Source organism: Poeciliopsis prolifica, unplaced genomic scaffold (assembly GCF_027474105.1).
Source record: "Poeciliopsis prolifica strain line A6 unplaced genomic scaffold, Auburn_PproV2 SCAFFOLD029, whole genome shotgun sequence".
Classification (NCBI taxonomy): Eukaryota; Metazoa; Chordata; class Actinopteri; order Cyprinodontiformes; family Poeciliidae; genus Poeciliopsis; species Poeciliopsis prolifica.
Window position 1 is genome coordinate 6,690,773 of NW_026562404.1, and position 17,488 is coordinate 6,708,260.

The following is a 17,488-nucleotide window of genomic DNA, read 5'->3' on the forward strand; positions in this document are numbered from 1 at the left end:
GAACAAAATAGAGAACTATTGTAGCCTTAATGTGAAGCTTTGAAATTACCACCAGAGGGCGGTACACTGCCACAGATGGAAAGTGTCCTTCATATTCAAAACATCCCAAAGTTCTGCTGCTGGTTTATTGAATAATGACTTTCTCAAATACGTCAGAAATAGCAGAGAAGCTGAAGTAGATATGGGTGGAACAAGTACAGTTATTACATAAATATGATCTCAGCATATTTCCATGAAGTGTCTATTTCTAACTCACAAGTCAACACAACATGTGTGCTATAAATGGTCAAGTCATCTATTTACATCTAGCTATTCCCATTAAGACCATGACCTACGCACATTATTTCCTCCCACATTAACATAGCAACTGAACCACCGCTGGCACAACAAACAAGCTGGGACTTCTTGGTCTTATCTGCATGTCCTTTTACTCTGGACAGGCTCCAATCTAAACTCCACCGTTCTTCCACTGGGTCTGAAGGCACAAGCTTGCAAACTCGTAGCTAATATAGTTCTGGGGCAGAATAGAGTAAAAATATTATGGATAATTTATCTTTTCAATACAACATTAAGTGGCCTGTTTGTGCAAGACTTGCTGCCTGTCCCCTGTCCATCACACCATTCCTATCTAACTACCTCCACCCTCCATCAATCAGCATGGCAGAGTGCTTTGTTACCCGAGAACATTTTCCTATGATGGCCTAATTGCCACTAATAAAGCAGCAGCACTCTTTGGATGTTCATTCCATTGTTCTCTGTGGTGGTGTGGAAAATATTTATTTACTTTGATGGAGCTCTCCATCAAAGTCCCTGCTCTTTTTATGTCAGCAGCAGTGTATCTTTGTTTGCATCTTCTTTGTTGTTAGCAACTTCTAGGTTGGGGTAAGTTGGAAAACTCATTAACACTGACATGGAAAAAAGGTCAAATCCAACTGAGGCGGAGTAACGGATTAGCTTAACTCAACATCCAAAAACTGAAAATGAGCCAAGAAAGTGCATCGTGAAACAGTTACATCAGTGTTAAAACAGATTACTCCTCAGGTGTTTTCTACATTTAGCATTTCAATGGAAAGTTGTTTCCATCTGGCTGCCACAATTTTTAAGAAGAAACTTTTAAGCAGAAGCCCAATTTTCACTACTGGACAAAATTTCGCTTTTGGAAAAGCAAGTGAAAATGTTAGCTTAACGAGGAAACAAAACACATTGTAAATTTTTGTAATTTTGTTGCAAAAAAAACATCCGTGCTGTATTGAAAGGGGCGGTCAGTTGCAGAACTGACTCTTTCCTGGAGTTTTCTTGTTTTCTCAGCACCGAGGTCAAACTGAGTTGCAAAGCACATTTAAAAAAGAAAAAAAAAAAAACTGACCTAAATGCTTACACTTCTGCCAAGCAAGCAATAAAATATATCATACAGAATGAAACCATGAGTAAAATACAGTAAGGCACAATAGGACATTCACAAACACTTATGCGCCACTAAAGTCAAAGGCTAACCCTAACCTTAACCCTAACCCTAAGAAAACAGATGAGTTGTGTTTATATGTCCTTCTTCCAGTTAACCTCCCAATCTTACAAAAAATGCCGAGTGTTTAATGATTAATCTTTATTACATATTAACAGTTTACTGTCACTTTGATATGCTGTAAAGACAGAACAGAAACAATGTTGTGAAACGAGTTTCTGAAATCCACTTCAGCTGAGCCCGCAGGCCGTCAGACACTTTGAATCAAAAGGAGACTGGAACATAAAAGAGGTTATGCATAAGCAATACTTTTTATGGAAAATATCTCTCTTGAGCAACCAACAACAACGTCTCCATCGAGTAGCCTCAACCCCCCCTGAGCCACCCTCGGCTGTATTGAAAGGGGCGGTCTGGAAAGATTAAGCGGCTCCTGCGGTGTTGGGTGCGCGTGCGTGCGTGTGTGTGCGTACTGCGTAAGTGTGTACGAGAGAGGAAGAGAGAGAGAAAGAAAGAGAGAGAGCGCGCGCTTCTCGGTGCTTTCGGTTAGACCGTTAGTTTGTTGTGAGTGTGTTTCATCAGTGTGAGCATTTTACACGGACAAATACCAACATCCAGCCGACATGGGGAAGGTGGAAGGAGGAATGAAATGCGTGAAGTACCTTTTGTTCGTCTTCAACTTCATATTCTGGGTGAGTGCCTGTCGCTTGTTTGCTGTACTGCGGGATGAAAAGAGATGCGAGTTGAGCAAGTGCAACAGTGCAGAGTAGTCGGGACTCCCCATAAGCATCCGATAGTCAGAGTTCTGGCTCTGCCTCTCTTATGCTTGGTGAAATTGCCCCGCGCGGCGCAGAAAGGGTGACAGTCTGGAGTTTTCTTTTTTTTTTTTCTTCGGTTTTGGCTCACCGGGCACAAATCAGATTTTCCACAGAGGAAAAGAAAAAAAAACGCCCTCCTTTTCCCCGGGAAGCGTGTTTTTTTTTTTTTTTTTGAAAGGAAGGCTGAATGAAAAGCCAGAGAGAGGGAGAGAGACTTGACAGGGCATGGAAAACTAACTGCCGGGGCTTCCGCGCCACGTCGCTTCATTAACAAACTGCGCGGAGCTCTGATGAAGTGACGGTGCGACCGCAACACTTGCTCTTTTACATGTTTTGGAAACAACAGCTTCCGGGCCTCTCAGGTGGAGGGCACACTTAATTACGTTATCAAAAACAGGTGTGTTTCTTTAATAAGGATGTGTCCTATCAGATACATCTACCAAAATCTACATCATGTTTCTCCTTAGAGGACTCATTATTACCTTTCAGATAATATTGAGTTTACATAAATCATCAAAATACCAGTGGAAAATAAAAATGCAAATGCTTCATTTTCTATGCTTAGTGATGTTTGTGCATTTTACTGTTTGCACATTTCTTTTTGTGCATGTTTGTGTGGAGAGGTCCTCTGGTGTGCATCTGCTGAGTGGCTGAAGGGTTAAATGCACTCTGAATTAATCCATTGTGACAAAAGGACAATAGCATAATTTCAATGGGATGCTTCAGCACTAGTAAGTAGCATCAGCACCTGTCAGAGACATGAATGCAGCAGCCTTTAGGGTCCAGTGACTTCTCTTACCGCCACGAGGAGCTACCTTTGGATCATCATGTCCGAGTGTGGACGTAGGCATCAGCCTGGGAGAAATAGAAGCAAAACTACAGTCAGATGTAAAAAGTAGGATTTGTAACAATATAAATTCAAGGGGATAAGAACAGTGAAGGAGAGAGGGGGGAAAAAGAAGGTCAATAGGAGATTGAGAGGGATATTCATGTGGGTGTTTGTGCGCTCACAGAGAAAACACGGACAGTTGGCTGGAATTTGACCCAGATAAAGATAAAACAGATAAATATGATGACAGAGTTACGTTCCACAGAGGCGTGTTGTGTTTTATTTAATATTACTAGTGAGTGATCATTGAAATTGTTGACTTCTTTAAATGTTGTTGACAGAATATTCTTAAAAAAATAAAAAGACAGTTTTTCAACATGATAATATGTGCTGTTGCCCAAACATGGGTCCTGAAAGTCATTTATTGCTTAATCCATGTGAATGGAAATAAACATCACTATGACATTAGGACCTCAGTTAGCACTTTTGAAGTGAGCTTCCTCAAAATTATATAAAGAATAGTTTTTCTTTGCAGTGAATTTGACTACAAAGAGACAAAATAAAGCATAACTCTATTTTCAGATTAATTCAAACATGGATCTAGCGCATACTAAACATAGGTTTTACAGTATAAGCACAAATGCGGTCCATGCACATGTTTCCAGCTTCAGCTCTGCACAACTTCTTTAATTTTAATTCTGCACAATACTCTGTTCTTTAGCTTTTGTCGCCTGGAAAGTTCATTATTTTATACGGGAGCTCTGCTGACATCTTTATGCTGTTTCCAAACATCAGTGTCTAAGGGTTGTTACAGCTAGCATGTGGTATCGAGTGCTAGTGGCTGAAGGTTAAATGCACTCTGAATGAGTGCATTCAGAGTGAAAAAACATAATTTTTCATTCTGTGCACCTTGTAAGGAAAGCACCTCCAGACAACTGTTTTGTGTTTACCTTGCAGGCTAAAGAGGTTGGCAAATGTTTTTTTTGTTTTTGTTTTGTTTTGTTTTTCTGACTGATGGTGTGATGGTGGTAAGCTAGCCACAGCTGCCCTGGGTCAGTCTGACAGAGGCGAGGTTGCCATGCACTGGTGCCACCAGGCCCTCTGACCATCAACAGCTGGCAAGACAAGTGAAGTATCGTGCCCAAAGCTGAGACAGAAGGAGTTTGGAATTTGAATGGATGGATAAGTTATTGAATTTTTTGGAAAGAATAATTAACCTGTTCCACGAATATTTTGTGTTTCACACAAGACGACCCCTCGTGGAACATCATATCCTTCCTCAAATTTCTGTGTTAATTATCATCAGCAAGACAGCAAAGTCGAATTTGGTATTGACCCATCTCCTGTTGGCTTCAGTCTAGGAGGCCTAATGATCGTGATTTGTGAAATCAAGAACAGTATCTGCTGCAAATAAGACAATCTTTTATAAAACTTTGTTAAAGAAACATTTAAAATTTTTAAGTACACCTTTAACGCCTTTATTGTCCAGAAAATTTGCAGTCGGCTTAATTTTTATGTTTATTATAAGGAATTTGGATGACTGAAGAAAACTGGGAATACAATAAATATCAGAATTTTTCTCAATCATCTAAAATAACCTGTTTTCTAATTCCCCCAATAACCTGTTTTCTAATTCCCCCACTGTTTTCACTTAGTTTACATTTTCCCACCCATGCATGATCGAAGCATGCACAGTGCCCCCATTTAGCTATAGCTATACTGTTTCTGGTTGTGGAGGTGATAAGATGTCTGTGGTCCGAGTTGAAGGGAAATTATGTTTTTTTTCACAAACTTTGTTGCGAGAGCTCGTGTAAAATAAAAGTCAGGCAAGTTGTTATTCGGAAAGCTGTCAAACGTTCAAAACAAGGGCAACTCGGTTGAAGGTTGACAGTTTATGGTTAATGATTACCTTCACAGAACCTCTAACATTGCTATTGTGACCTTTTAAAAATCACTCTACTGTGTTGTTGTGAGATTTCTCTTAAGAGTGGTGATACAAAATTGCAAAACATAGCAGATCTGTTTTCTAGTTGGACTTCTTTGGTTTTACCCCCTACCTATGACTGCTCACCTTCTTATTGATTCCCTTAGTCAAACATTAAAACTGTGGTTAACAATTCAAGGACAACATCTCATCTGTTCATTATGCTCAAAAGCTGCAGAGGAAGCTTTCTCTGAATTAACCCACAATCATCAGTATGTTTTCTAATGTGAATGTCAACTGTTTTTTATTATTATTATTACATAGATGTTTAGAATATATATGTTTTATTATTTTTTTTTCTTTCATCTTGCACCTGTGGAATTTATTAATTAGCACAGGAAACAATTGGGAAAATATTAGGAAAAACATACATTTCTCTTGAATGAGGAATACATGCAATTAAATTCTGCATGCATGTATAATTAAATTCATAATCAAAGCTAACTTTTTGCTGGCTATTTCACAGAGTTAATTTTGAGTTGTTTTTATTATTATCATTATTTTGCGACTAATTTAGCTACTGTCCCTCAGTATGCTGTATGTGAAGAAGAGAGAGACTGGTATGGTTTGATATTGTTGCCTCTGGTCAAACTACAGAGTTATTCAAAGTGAAAGATATGGTTTGGGTAAGAGTGTTTGTTAGTCCAGACACAATGAAACATGTCACACTGGACACTAACACATTGAATGTTTGATTCTGCAAATTCCATTGATGTGAGAAAGCTTACAGTGAGATGATGCCATTCTTGCTCTGTTTAGAAAGCGATAAAGGGAAATGTGAGCAACAGCTGTGTACTAAAATCTCCTTCTCAGTGGCTTTGCTACACGAACGCTGTATAATATTATAAATTACAATCATGTAGCTATGTTACCTTTAGTTGTTATAAAAATGCTGTATGTATCGAACATGAAATTTAACTTCTTAAAAAAAAAGTCCTGTGACGCTGCGCCTTCAGCATATCTTCACAACAAAGCTCCATTATGCCTTTTACAACCATTCTTCTGAGATTTGAGGTTCCATGGTGTTTGCTAATTAGTGCCGCCACTAGTCTGATGGAGCTGAGTGGCGAACTGCTGTGGGGATGTTTCTCATTCTGTGGTCTCAGATTTTATGCTGCCTACCAGCAATCACAACTCTGAAATGTTCTAATGTATGAATACACCTCAAGAGGCTAAGTTGTCTAATGGTGAAGATAAAATGCAGTTGAAACTAGTATTTAAACAAGATAGCAACCCCAAACACATCAGGAAGTGACTTGGTTCTAGACTGATCCAAGACACAACTGACTCATTGAAAAAAAGCGTAAATGGACATTTTGAACTTATCTACTTTCCGTTTGATTCAGAACGGTACAAAGTTAAACCTTGCATCAAGTTAATAAACAACTAAAAGGTTTATGCTAGAACATTTGACTCTCCTACTGTTTTTTTATTCTGAAATGTTTTGTTTGCCGATTCCAGTCCATGCTGTCACAATAGTGACAGCATCAACCGGGCCCATCAAATTAACATAAATTGGATTGCCGACAGTGTGCAATCACTGACGTTATAATTATTGCTGAAGACAAACGCAGCCCTCCGAACAGGCACGGCTACATGGTGGAAACCAGTGTGAGCCTTTGCCCTGCCTGTCACCGGGTACAATTGGATTTACTCCCAGCCCCATAATTATCTCCTCTATTTACATTCTCCATCTGCCCATCATTTTTTAATATGCCGCTGTGTTGGTTTCCCCAGACATGTGTGAGACATAGGACTATTTTTGACAAGCTTAAATCGCTCACTAATTACTGCTGGATTTAGAAAAGACGTTTACAATCATGTTGCTTTAATATACAGTAAACCTTGTTTCTTTTTTTTTCCAGACTTTGTGCCACAGATTGTTTCTGACCAAGACCACAGTCCTGTCTCAACCCCCACCCATGTTCTCATGGAAATTCCCCTCACAACAAAACAATCTCTAGCTGCCACATTAAAACCAGTGTTTTAAATCGTGAAGAAAACTTCAATAAAGTTTTGACAGAGACCTTTCTAACTCCACCTTGTAATACTCTGACATACAATGGGATTTTGGTACAGAAAGATGCTTGTGTCTGCAGGCAAAGAAAAAAAAAAGGATGATGGGCCCTGTAATGACTTTCTGTTTTTTTTTTCTATCTTCCCTTCCATTTTCATATATTCTCTTTCATTGTGTCTTTCTCTTTCGCTCCCATTGTGCACTAAAGCGTGCAGTCAGAGAGTAAGACAGTGGGTCTTTGTCCTGTGGGGAGATTGGGAGGGAAGGGCTGACGTGAGGTGGGGCAGACGAAGGGGGGATCCATGGTGTTGTCAGGGGTTGGAGGGAGGGGTACGCGAGGTCGAAGTGGGGTGGAGCAGGGAGGCCTGATAGCAGATCTGGTGTTAATGGGACCTCTGGGATCCTCGGGCTCCTGAGTGCCAGAGTTGGGGATGCTTTTAGTAAATCACTTTTTCGGCTGTTGGAAAAAGCTTTTAACAGTAATTGCAATTACATCAGCTTGTAGTGTTTTCACCAAGCATGCACCAACCACTTCCCCTAAATAAAAACACAACATTCTGCAATATGTTTGGAACACTTCATCAATATCAAGTATTATTGTGCAAACCAGACTGTATCTGTAGACTAATCCAACATGCTCAGTAAATCTACAGCTCCTCAGTCTTTGCTTCACTGTACTTTATCACTTTGGACCTGATAATCCTGAAGCCCCAAGAGCTCAGCCTACTCATACATCACCCTGCATGACACAAAATCCTCCGTTTGGGAGGACTGGCTTCCCAACACCTGTCCTATTCTGATGCTTTACAACTAAGCTACTGGCTTTACTTCAGAAAAATGCTGTGAAATATAACCTGTGGGTCTGGACTAGCAGCAGGGAAAGAATTGTAGACAGCAAAAGATGAAAGACATGAGACAAAACAAAGACAACTTAAATTGCAGGACCCAACCAAAATAGGTTACACAGAGTAAACAAGAGATTTCAAAGTAAAGTAAATTTGGTAGCATTTTTCTCGACTTTGTTTCTCCTAAATATATTAACAGAGCTGGAAGACTGCCAAGCAAGCCATCACACAAACAGTGGTTTACCTAAATTCTGTATCTGGGACACAGCCTTATCATGTGAGAGCCACTTCTGAATACTCTCCATTTATAGTAATTTTCGGACCAAATTATCTCTCTGTGCACAAAAAAGGCAGTGTGTTGTTAGGACATTTAGCTTGAAGGCTTTTTTAGACTGAATTATCCTCTGGGTACATTACTAAAACCCCCCAGTTTTGATCTGTCAGAAATGCAGCTAAAAAGGCTGTTTAAAAATTTCCAGATTGATGAAAACATCCTTTGACAATTGGATAATGTACTGCAAGTACATTTCCGATCAGTCACACTGTGGAGTGAACAGTATCCAATGGAGATTTTGATAAAGGAAAATATAAGATGCATTTCTAGGCAAGCTGGATAGCCTGTTCTCGGCTTCTGGTGAGACACCAAAGAGATCATCTTCTCTATACCAGGAAACTGGAGATTACTGTTTTTGGAGTTTGCTGTTTACAGGATTCCACTTGGGCTGGTCCCTGTTTATTTAAAGGCCTTTCACTAAACACACTTCTTTAAAAGGAATCAGGTCTATGATTCAGATGCTCTTGAACTAAACACAAAATAAGCATTAAAAAAATCAAGGTTGGAAGCCATTCTGTGATGCACATAAAAATTGCTTTAAAATGTATTTGTAAAAACTCTTTCTAACCTGATTGTCATTGATTTTAATGTTTAAAAGTTTGACATCCAAATTTAAACTTGTCTTTTTCATGTTTAAAATATTATTTAAATTTAGTGATTCTATTTTTTTTTCTTCATAATTTAATCTATGTAGTTAATTGTTTCATTGTTATGACATGTTCTTGGTGTTCAATGAATTGGTACTTGAACATAAAATGGTTGAGTGTTTTTGTTGCTGGATATTTGAGGACTGATTTATGATCAAATGAAAATAGCATGGCTAACAAAAGTTGAACATTTTGTGCTTTACAGATTAACATCTTAATTTACCTGTATTTTTATGAACAGCCTGGGGTCAGTGAAAAAAAAAAACACCCTTCTTATTTATTTATTTACCTTATGTATGTATCTGCAAAAGCAAGATTTACCCAATTCTCAATTATATTTCAACACATTACAACTTTCACTTAGAGATGAGCTCATAGAGTCTCACAGCAAGAATAAAATACCATAGTTTCAGAATAGCATAGAATTTACAAAAATATTTAAGCTAATACGAATAATGTAATTGCTCTTGAAAACATGAATTATTGATGTGTGTATTCCTATTTGCACTTTAATAATAGAATTAAGACAAAAAACAGAATAAAACAAAGCCTTGGTTTGGGCCAGCTGATGAGCAGTGTGCAGCAACAAGCAGTCAAGAGTACAGTGTCACTTTATGATTCTTTTGGTATAAACTGGTCATCTGGGGACTTTCCCTGGCATCTTAATTTAGAGTTTAAAACCTGGTGGAAAATGTTGGAGCTTTTAAAACAGGCTTTTGGTATACCTTATTACCTGTAACCTGTGCTCGCCTACTCTCCATGCAGTCATAACTCTGTTCCTATAAAATATAATGACTAGACCAAGTGGACTAGTTAAAAAACAATTTTAAGAGAAGTAGGAAAAAAGGTCTTTTCAGGGATAATGATGCAAAAATAACATGAATACTCATGGATGTGCTTTACGTGAATAAAACCCATTTTTTTACGAGTGGCAATTAGATTTTAACATTAATTTCAAGTGTGCTACCATGACATAATGTGTTAATATACAGGAAATGACTAAATAATTCATGAAAAACAAATGCTTTTTTTGTTTTTTTTGTTCGATTTTTAAAAAATATTTAATACAACATATTTAGATATTATGTTTTTCGTGATTCTGTGTTAATCTTTTTGTGCAGCTGCAATAGATGTATTTGTGTCTCCTTTTGTCTTTCAGTTAATGGGATCATTTGTTCTGGCAGTGGGACTTTGGCTGCGTTTTGACCCAGAGACTGTTTCTCTTCTTAGTGGCAGTCGGGCTCCAGATACCTTTTTCCTTGGTGAGTGCCAGACTAAACCTTAGCTTATCTAGACACCTTGATAAGCTGGTGTATATAATAATTTGTTTTTTTAGTGTCACCCTAATGTTATAAATCATATCCAGTATACTTTGTCTTGTTCTCACTCGGTTTGCTGTGTTTATATTTTGTTTTTACCTAAAATTGAAAAATATTTTGGTATCTGCTAAATTAACATATATTCAATCTCCTGGAAAATGTACTGATACTCCTTTCATTTTTGAGGCATCTTTTCTTTTTTTGTTGTTTTTTGTTTTTTATTTATCTGAAAATATACCTCTCTGTATTCTGATCTCAGTAAATAAAATCAGTTAACACTAAAGAACATGCCAGGGTTAGGTTGTAACAGAATACATCAAAGTGTGAGCATCTCACAGGGCACTGATAAATCAATAATCTATAAAAGGAAAAAGTATCTCACAACTGAAACATCCAAGATATATTCCATACGTAAACTGTGCTTTAGTCAGAGAAATGGCCAGATGGCGCTACAGAGATTAGTTGCTGAGGTGGGAGAATATGTTTGCAGGATGACTATAAATAACCCATGTATGATACAATTATCACTTTTGTTATAGATGGAGGTAAAGATAGGCTTTACCAGTGATGTGTGGTCAGATGAGTCCAAAATGTAAACTTTTTGGCCTAAATGCAAACTTCAGCAAGACAGAAAGCTAAAATCACCCGTGGCCCTTAACACACCATGTCCAAGATGAAACTTCGTAGTGGCAGTGTCATGCAGTGGGGAAGCTTATCAGAGGTGATGGGTAAAAAACTGGATTTAAATACAGGACAATTCTGGAAGAAGACTTGGTAGGGACTGCAAAAGAATTGAGAATTTGGTGGAAGTTACCCTTTCATCAAGACAACGACCCTAAACATGTAGCCAGATTAAAAATGGAATGGTTATAAAGCATATTCATACGCTAAAACATCCCAGGCCAGAAGTAAGCCTTGTTGAAAATTTGAGATAACCAAACAGTTTAGATTTTATACTAAAAAATATCTGTAAAAATGTCACACTTTTGCAGTTATAACACTTTTGTTACTGCTGCAGAAGTACATTTAGTCTTTTGCAGCTATAAGAGAATCTCCACATTTTTATTTGTAAATAAAAGAAAAACTAAGACAAAGGGGCAATTAGTTTCCTTCAACCTTGAATTTATTCACGTTTTTTTATTCATGTTTATGTGTTTCTGCCTCATAAAATTCTTAAAGATCGACATTGGTGGTTGTAACATGTCAAAGTGTGGAGAAGCTAATTGGATAAATGCTTTCGGCAGACTTTCTATTGCATCATTCCACACCCAACTCATCAAATCACACCCACAAATTTCCAAATAAGTTTTCTTTTTTTCGTTGGTCATCACAAGCTGTTTTTTCCATGTATCAACATGCTTTCCAAGATCTTAGAATATTAAACTTTTATGCAAAAGATGAGTGTGTAACCAGGGAGAGAGAGAGGAAAAGAGAGAGAGAGTGAGTGCTACACACACTGAATGAGAATCCATGAGGGAAACCACAGGCCTGCACGCCACCTTTCAAGTTGTCTCTGCCCAGACGGAAAGAAGGAGACAGACGGCAGAACAGCCACTGTAAAATAGCCATGGAAAAAATCCTTGAAGCAAAGCAAAGCTGGAGGAAGTAAGAAATGAAGACAGAAACATAATGAAAGTAATGCAAAAAGTCATAGAAATGTAGATGGCTTGTTTAGATTAGAAAAAGGAACTCAACTTTAATTTACATTTTGCATAAACTCTCAAAAGTCAGTAATTTCAGAAGTCTAAAAAACGGATTCCTCTTTTCCTGACTCATATTCTGCATTTGTTAGTCCTAGACCACTCCAGGTTAGTGAGAAATATGTTTGTACAAAATCCTCTGATAATGTAAAGGTGTGCCCTAGAGAAAAGTCTAAGCAATTCAGTGGCTGTGATTATGTTTTCCTAGATTGTAGTGCTTAACCCAGTTTGGGCTGTGGGCTGTTCTCTTCGGTACAGATGAGTGTGTAACTGTTGCCATGCCTCATTGCATCACCGTTAAACTCCCCGTGGACTCTTCTTCTTTTTCATGCCATAAAGTTACAATGAAAATTGATTTTTAAAAATGTGAAAATGCTAAATTACTTTGGTGGGGTTTTTCTGTATGTTAAGAAAAAGGCTGAATTATTTCTGATTAGATAGAGGAAGTCAAAAAGGATTCAACCTATTTCCTGTTTGACTCACTACAGACTATAAACTAATCTTGTTAGGTTTCTCCATGAAGACATATCTATGATATATATTTATTTATTATTATTTTTTTTTTAAATAGATCCTTCAAAATCATGAATGTGAAACCTCCCAGGTTACACTTCCAACAAATTATAATACATGTAAAGACATGGAAAGAGTGCTCCAATTGAACAAATCCTAAAAAGGCAACTTGGAGAGCAGCAACATTAACAGTAAATGACAGCTTCAAATTGTGCTTCAGCTCTTGGAAATAGAAGTACTGGCAGCATTAGCTCAGATCCTTAGCTGTATACTGCCACCTGCTGTTGATGCTGGTAAATGCAGCTACTACATGAATGAGGCGGAAGATTGTTGAATATGTAGCTAAAGACTGTAGGCAATTAAAACCATTCTTTCAGAGAAACGCAAATATAAACATTTTCAACAAAAGTAAATGTTTTTTACTCTGGTAAAAAAAACATTTACAAAAGTATACTTGCAGCCATTTTTTTAGGTGTGTGGTGGTAATGCCAGGTTGACAGAATAGGACAGGTTTATTTCTTCATGTCATGGATTTCAAAGGGGTTCAAATGGATTACAATGAATTATTCACTGTATTCTACTATAGCCCATTCGTATCAAGGTACAGTATTTTATGTTTGGATAGTGGCCTCATACTTTGGTTGTAACCAGATAATTAAACTGCTCTTGCCTTTCTATCCTCCTGAATCAGTTTGGCCATTCACACATGACCTTTGACATCAACAAGGCCTTTTTTTTATCACTGCACACTTGATATTTTCTCTTTTTCAAAACATTTTTTGTGAACCTGGGAGGTGGGTCTGTATAGGAAACCCAGAAGATCACCAGTTTCTGAAATTCTCAGATTAATAGCATAGCATTACCATTTCTTATTTTCCTCTCTTTGCAGGTGTGTACATATTAATTGGTGCTGGCAGTCTGATAATGCTTGTTGGATTCTTTGGTTGTTGTGGAGCTGTTAGAGAGTCTCAGTGCCTGCTGGGTTCAGTGAGTGCAAATCCATAATTATTACTGTTTATCAGATGTTTGTATTAGAAAAAATATCATTTAAGGATTTTTCTTTCCTTTCAGTTTTTTGCTTGCTTGCTGATCATTTTTGGAGCCGAGGTGGCAGCAGGGGTGTTTGGCTTCTTGAATAAAGATAAGGTACAATTTTCTACAGCCTTGGACATTAATTTGAGGTTTTTAACATGCCAGATGTATAACTCTCCTCTTCTCTCATATAGATAATTGAAGATGTGCAGAACTTCTACTCAGAAGCTTATCTTGAAAACAGCAACAGCACAATGATCTTGTCCTACCAGAAAGTGGTACGTTTTCAAATAACCATGTGTTTATGTTAAGTTTTTATTACTTGATTAGAAGTTTGAAAGCGTCTCTCTTGTGTTTTACATCTTGTTTTTTAGTTGAACTGTTGTGGAACCAAATCGACCCCCTGTGATGCTGAACCCGAGTCTGAAATCATGGCATGTCACAGTCACTAATGAATGATTGGTGATTAAATGCATGGCATCCTAATAATGTCAAAACGTAACACTACTTTATTGCCCTTATCTGTACTCTGTAGGATTGTGAGACAAAAATCAAAGACTTTTTCGACAGTAAACTCTTCATCATTGGTTATGTGGGCATTGGCATCGCAGGAGTAATGGTGAGTCACAACACAAGATGTGTCAAAAATAGTTTTACAAGCTTCAGAAATGACCAGATTTTTGCTCTCTGCTCCACAGATCATTGGGATGATTTTCAGCATGGTGCTGTGCTGTGCCATTCGCAACAGCAGGGAGGTTATCTGAGATTCATGTTTAATCTGCACTCGTCATTTCCATTAGTTTCAGAAATTCCTTTTCACCGTGGTGCTCTGCTTCTGTCTTTTGATCAGTTTTTTTATTATTATTATCATCACCATTATTCGTAGTCACAACCAAGTAGAATGCTAGCTTTTGTAACCCTCTGTTAGGACAGTTTATTTTGACCTGACAATCTCTTAAACATTTTTTTTTCTCTCAGCCATTTGGAAATTTTAACCCACATACTGTCACAGCCGTGTCAGTGCTTTTTCACACAATCTTGACACTGACCCCTTGGCTGTGGGAAACTGGAGCCTTAGAGAGCAATCTGAGGTTAAAACAGCTGAGTTTGCTTATGTGTGACACAGAAGCACACACATACTGACACACTAATGCCATGCTATGTGAGACTATAACCTTAGAAAAAACTGACCCTAAGTCCTGACTAATAATACCTCAAAATAGGCAGAGGCATATACTGTACACAGACTCTGTGTACTGCTTACATGGGAGATTTTCTTCAACAAAGCAACTCTTAATATGATAATTGTAGAAATTGTAAATTTAATTCATTTGGTCTTTCAAAAAAATCTTTATTGAAACCACTGATGCTCAAGCCAACCCTTTCCTCTGAATTTGAAGCTTATAAACGGATCTAAAGAAAGAAAACAAAAGTGGCGCTAGGCATTTTCTGAAGAAATGTTACTGTCTTGCAAAATCAACACGAATTATTGCTAGTGCACTGATCTCTGTGAGAAAATAGTAAATCATCTATTAATTTATGCTAATTTCGGCAGGCTGTCCTTGTGTTTAAGGTTGTTTGCACACCTGAAATATTTAGTTAATTTGAAACAACCTCAAGTTTTTTTTCCCTCTTGTTGCGGTTTGTTTCTGTTGCACTAGGTTGCAGGCCCAGGCAACCGTACCAAGACCGTTTGGAGGAGGTGGTCTTGGTGTGGTGCCAAATAAACTCCGGGGTGAGTTATTTATGGTGCGAACGCCATCAGGCCTCAATCTGACACAGACACCAGGTTCACAACCCAAGATTGAGTCATACGCCTTCCTCTTCCCGATCTGCTTCGCATTCTGAGCGTCGGTAGAATAAATAACCTAAGACCGGGCATCTTTTTTATGAAGGCAAAAAAAAAAAAAAACTTAATATAATTTTCAAGAGCTTGTCAATCAGTAATCTTCTCAGATATTGTTTTTATCCAGAAACAAAGTGATATAATTAAATTTGCAGTATTTTCTATTAGCTCAGAACACTTAATGTCAACAATATCCTGGACATGCAGATACCCCTGAATTTCCATATACATAGAGAAAATCCATAGATTGTGAAAACACAGTCTTGTTGCTTGTGTTGGAATAGACAGGAGGTTCAGTTTTGTCTTTATCCATCCACAGTCTTGGTCCATTGTGAAGGGAACCTAACACTCAAAAAGACACCCAAGTTATGTTACCGCGAGTCCAAAAATACAGGTAAAATACTCATGTGATCGTCCTTTCTAAATATACAGCAGAATAAAACTACTTTTTATGAAATGCATTTAGAACATGAAGTGTATGAATAGAGATACTTAAAATGAATGAAAATGCTTTTTTGTCAAAATGTTTCACCCAGAAAGTTGAACAGAGTGTCCCAGTTGATTAACTGGGAACTTTCATTGTCAGTTTAAAATCTATATCTCATCTCAATTTAATCTCTTTTGTGCCTTAAAAATACCTCTCTCAAAACATAAAAAAAAAAACTTTCTCAAAAGTCGATGTATCCCTTCTAATTCATTTAACCAAGTACTGGATGGAATCATGACCAATGTAAAATTGTTTACGTTTATGTGGGTTGAACTAAGATGCTGAAACTGCTGTCGCAGTTATTCGAGTGTCAGGATTCCAACTTGTAAATATGTTTGTTTTTTTTCTTTTTTTATTAGTTGTAAATTATTTGTGGCAGATGTGGTAGTTATTATTTAACATGTTCTATGTCAATTCCTGTTTGGTGTAGATGTACAGTGACAAAGTAATGTCAGTTTAAACGATTCGGAAAGAGAATTAACTCATACAGATCTTATTAATGTGCCTTTGTTTGATCGCAAGCATCATGTGTTTTAAGAGCAAATAAATGTAGCAATGTGTGCATAGGTTTGTAGAGATGGACTGCTAATACAGTAGTAGTAGGTTCTATTTGAGAAGTGGTTCATATGTTGTGCTCCTAAATCTTTCCTCATTTAAACTGGTTGTTTAAAAATTAAAACCTTTCCTCCTAATAGCCGTAATAAAACCTTTTTTATACCCACAAATAAGTCTTCTCACCCAAAATGATCTGGTCTTGATTGATTAAGGTCAAATACACCTTTTGTTGTTTGTCTAATTTGTTTCAAAAGCACTGATCTACTGATCTATTGTGGGTTTTGCTTTTGTTATTTCAGTAAAGAATGAGTCAAATATAAGAACTGAAAGGCTTACGCACTACTGCAGGCTGCCAGTTGGCAGTGTTTACGCTTACAATTCAGGCAACACATAAGAGAGCCACTAAAGTGCCATTTGGTTCAGCAGACTTTCAGTGTTTACTGCTATTCACTCCAAAAGCTGTTGCTGTGTAAATTTGGAGTTGTGACAAAATGTGAACCTTTAAAAATAAAACTATGCACAAGCTCATAGATGATTGTCTGGTAATCCATTTTAGTCAAATGTCAGGCTTCTCAGGAATGCAGTTGTCTGAGGTTTAATAAAAGTTTTACACAATCTCTGGTGTCTTCTCACTGCTTGTTTGTCTAATTTGTTTCACAGTCTTTAAATCTGGTTTTGAGTGACCCATACGTTATTAAAGATATCTACCTAATTTCTGTAAAGGTCTGTTAAAAAATGTTTATAATATATTAATATTGTATGTTTATAAATCGTTTTTAGCATTACACCAAACCCGGGTATTAAGAAGTCCAAATTATGCACAAAAACCTTGAGTTTTATCTATTTGAGAGAAAATGCGTTGATTAAAAAATTTGGCAAAAGTTTAATCTTCATTTAGTTAAACAACTTCTCTCCTTTCAGCATGTCTAGCAGATGTCCTGAGAACAGCCTTAGCTCTGGATCCATGCAGCTCCTCCAGACTTGCAGTGGGACGTTTTCAAGTAAATACAATGAATTGCTAAAGACCAAACGAGTCCCGTTTCCTGTAGTACCATAGCTTGCCTCTTCATTTCGATGGCTCACCTCTCTGCACTTGAGTTTCA

General features: G+C 37.4%; 1 protein-coding gene across 1 annotated transcript; it reads left to right on the top strand.

The window, feature by feature from the left end:
* The first annotated feature begins 1,949 nt into the window (after positions 1 to 1,949).
* On the top strand, positions 1,950 to 17,002 carry LOC129372356 (tetraspanin-2-like). The gene is made up of 8 exons (XM_055049599.1): positions 1,950 to 2,151; positions 10,093 to 10,195; positions 13,355 to 13,452; positions 13,537 to 13,611; positions 13,692 to 13,775; positions 13,872 to 13,931; positions 14,033 to 14,116; positions 14,196 to 17,002. The coding sequence occupies exons 1-8, from the start codon at positions 2,083 to 2,085 to the stop codon at positions 14,259 to 14,261; spliced, it is 639 nt and encodes a 212-aa protein (XP_054905574.1). The 5' UTR covers positions 1,950 to 2,082; the 3' UTR covers positions 14,262 to 17,002.
* Positions 17,003 to 17,488: the final 486 nt, after the last annotated feature.

Bases quoted from the DNA above. Each gene is read 5' to 3' on its own strand.
- LOC129372356 (XM_055049599.1), top strand. From the start codon at position 2,083: ATGGGGAAGGTGGAAGGAGGAATGAAATGCGTGAAGTACCTTTTGTTC. The intron at 2,152-10,092 runs GTGAGTGCCTGT...TTTGTCTTTCAG, and splicing joins TCTTCAACTTCATATTCTGG to TTAATGGGATCATTTGTTCT. The intron at 13,612-13,691 runs GTACAATTTTCT...TCTCTCATATAG, and splicing joins GCTTCTTGAATAAAGATAAG to ATAATTGAAGATGTGCAGAA.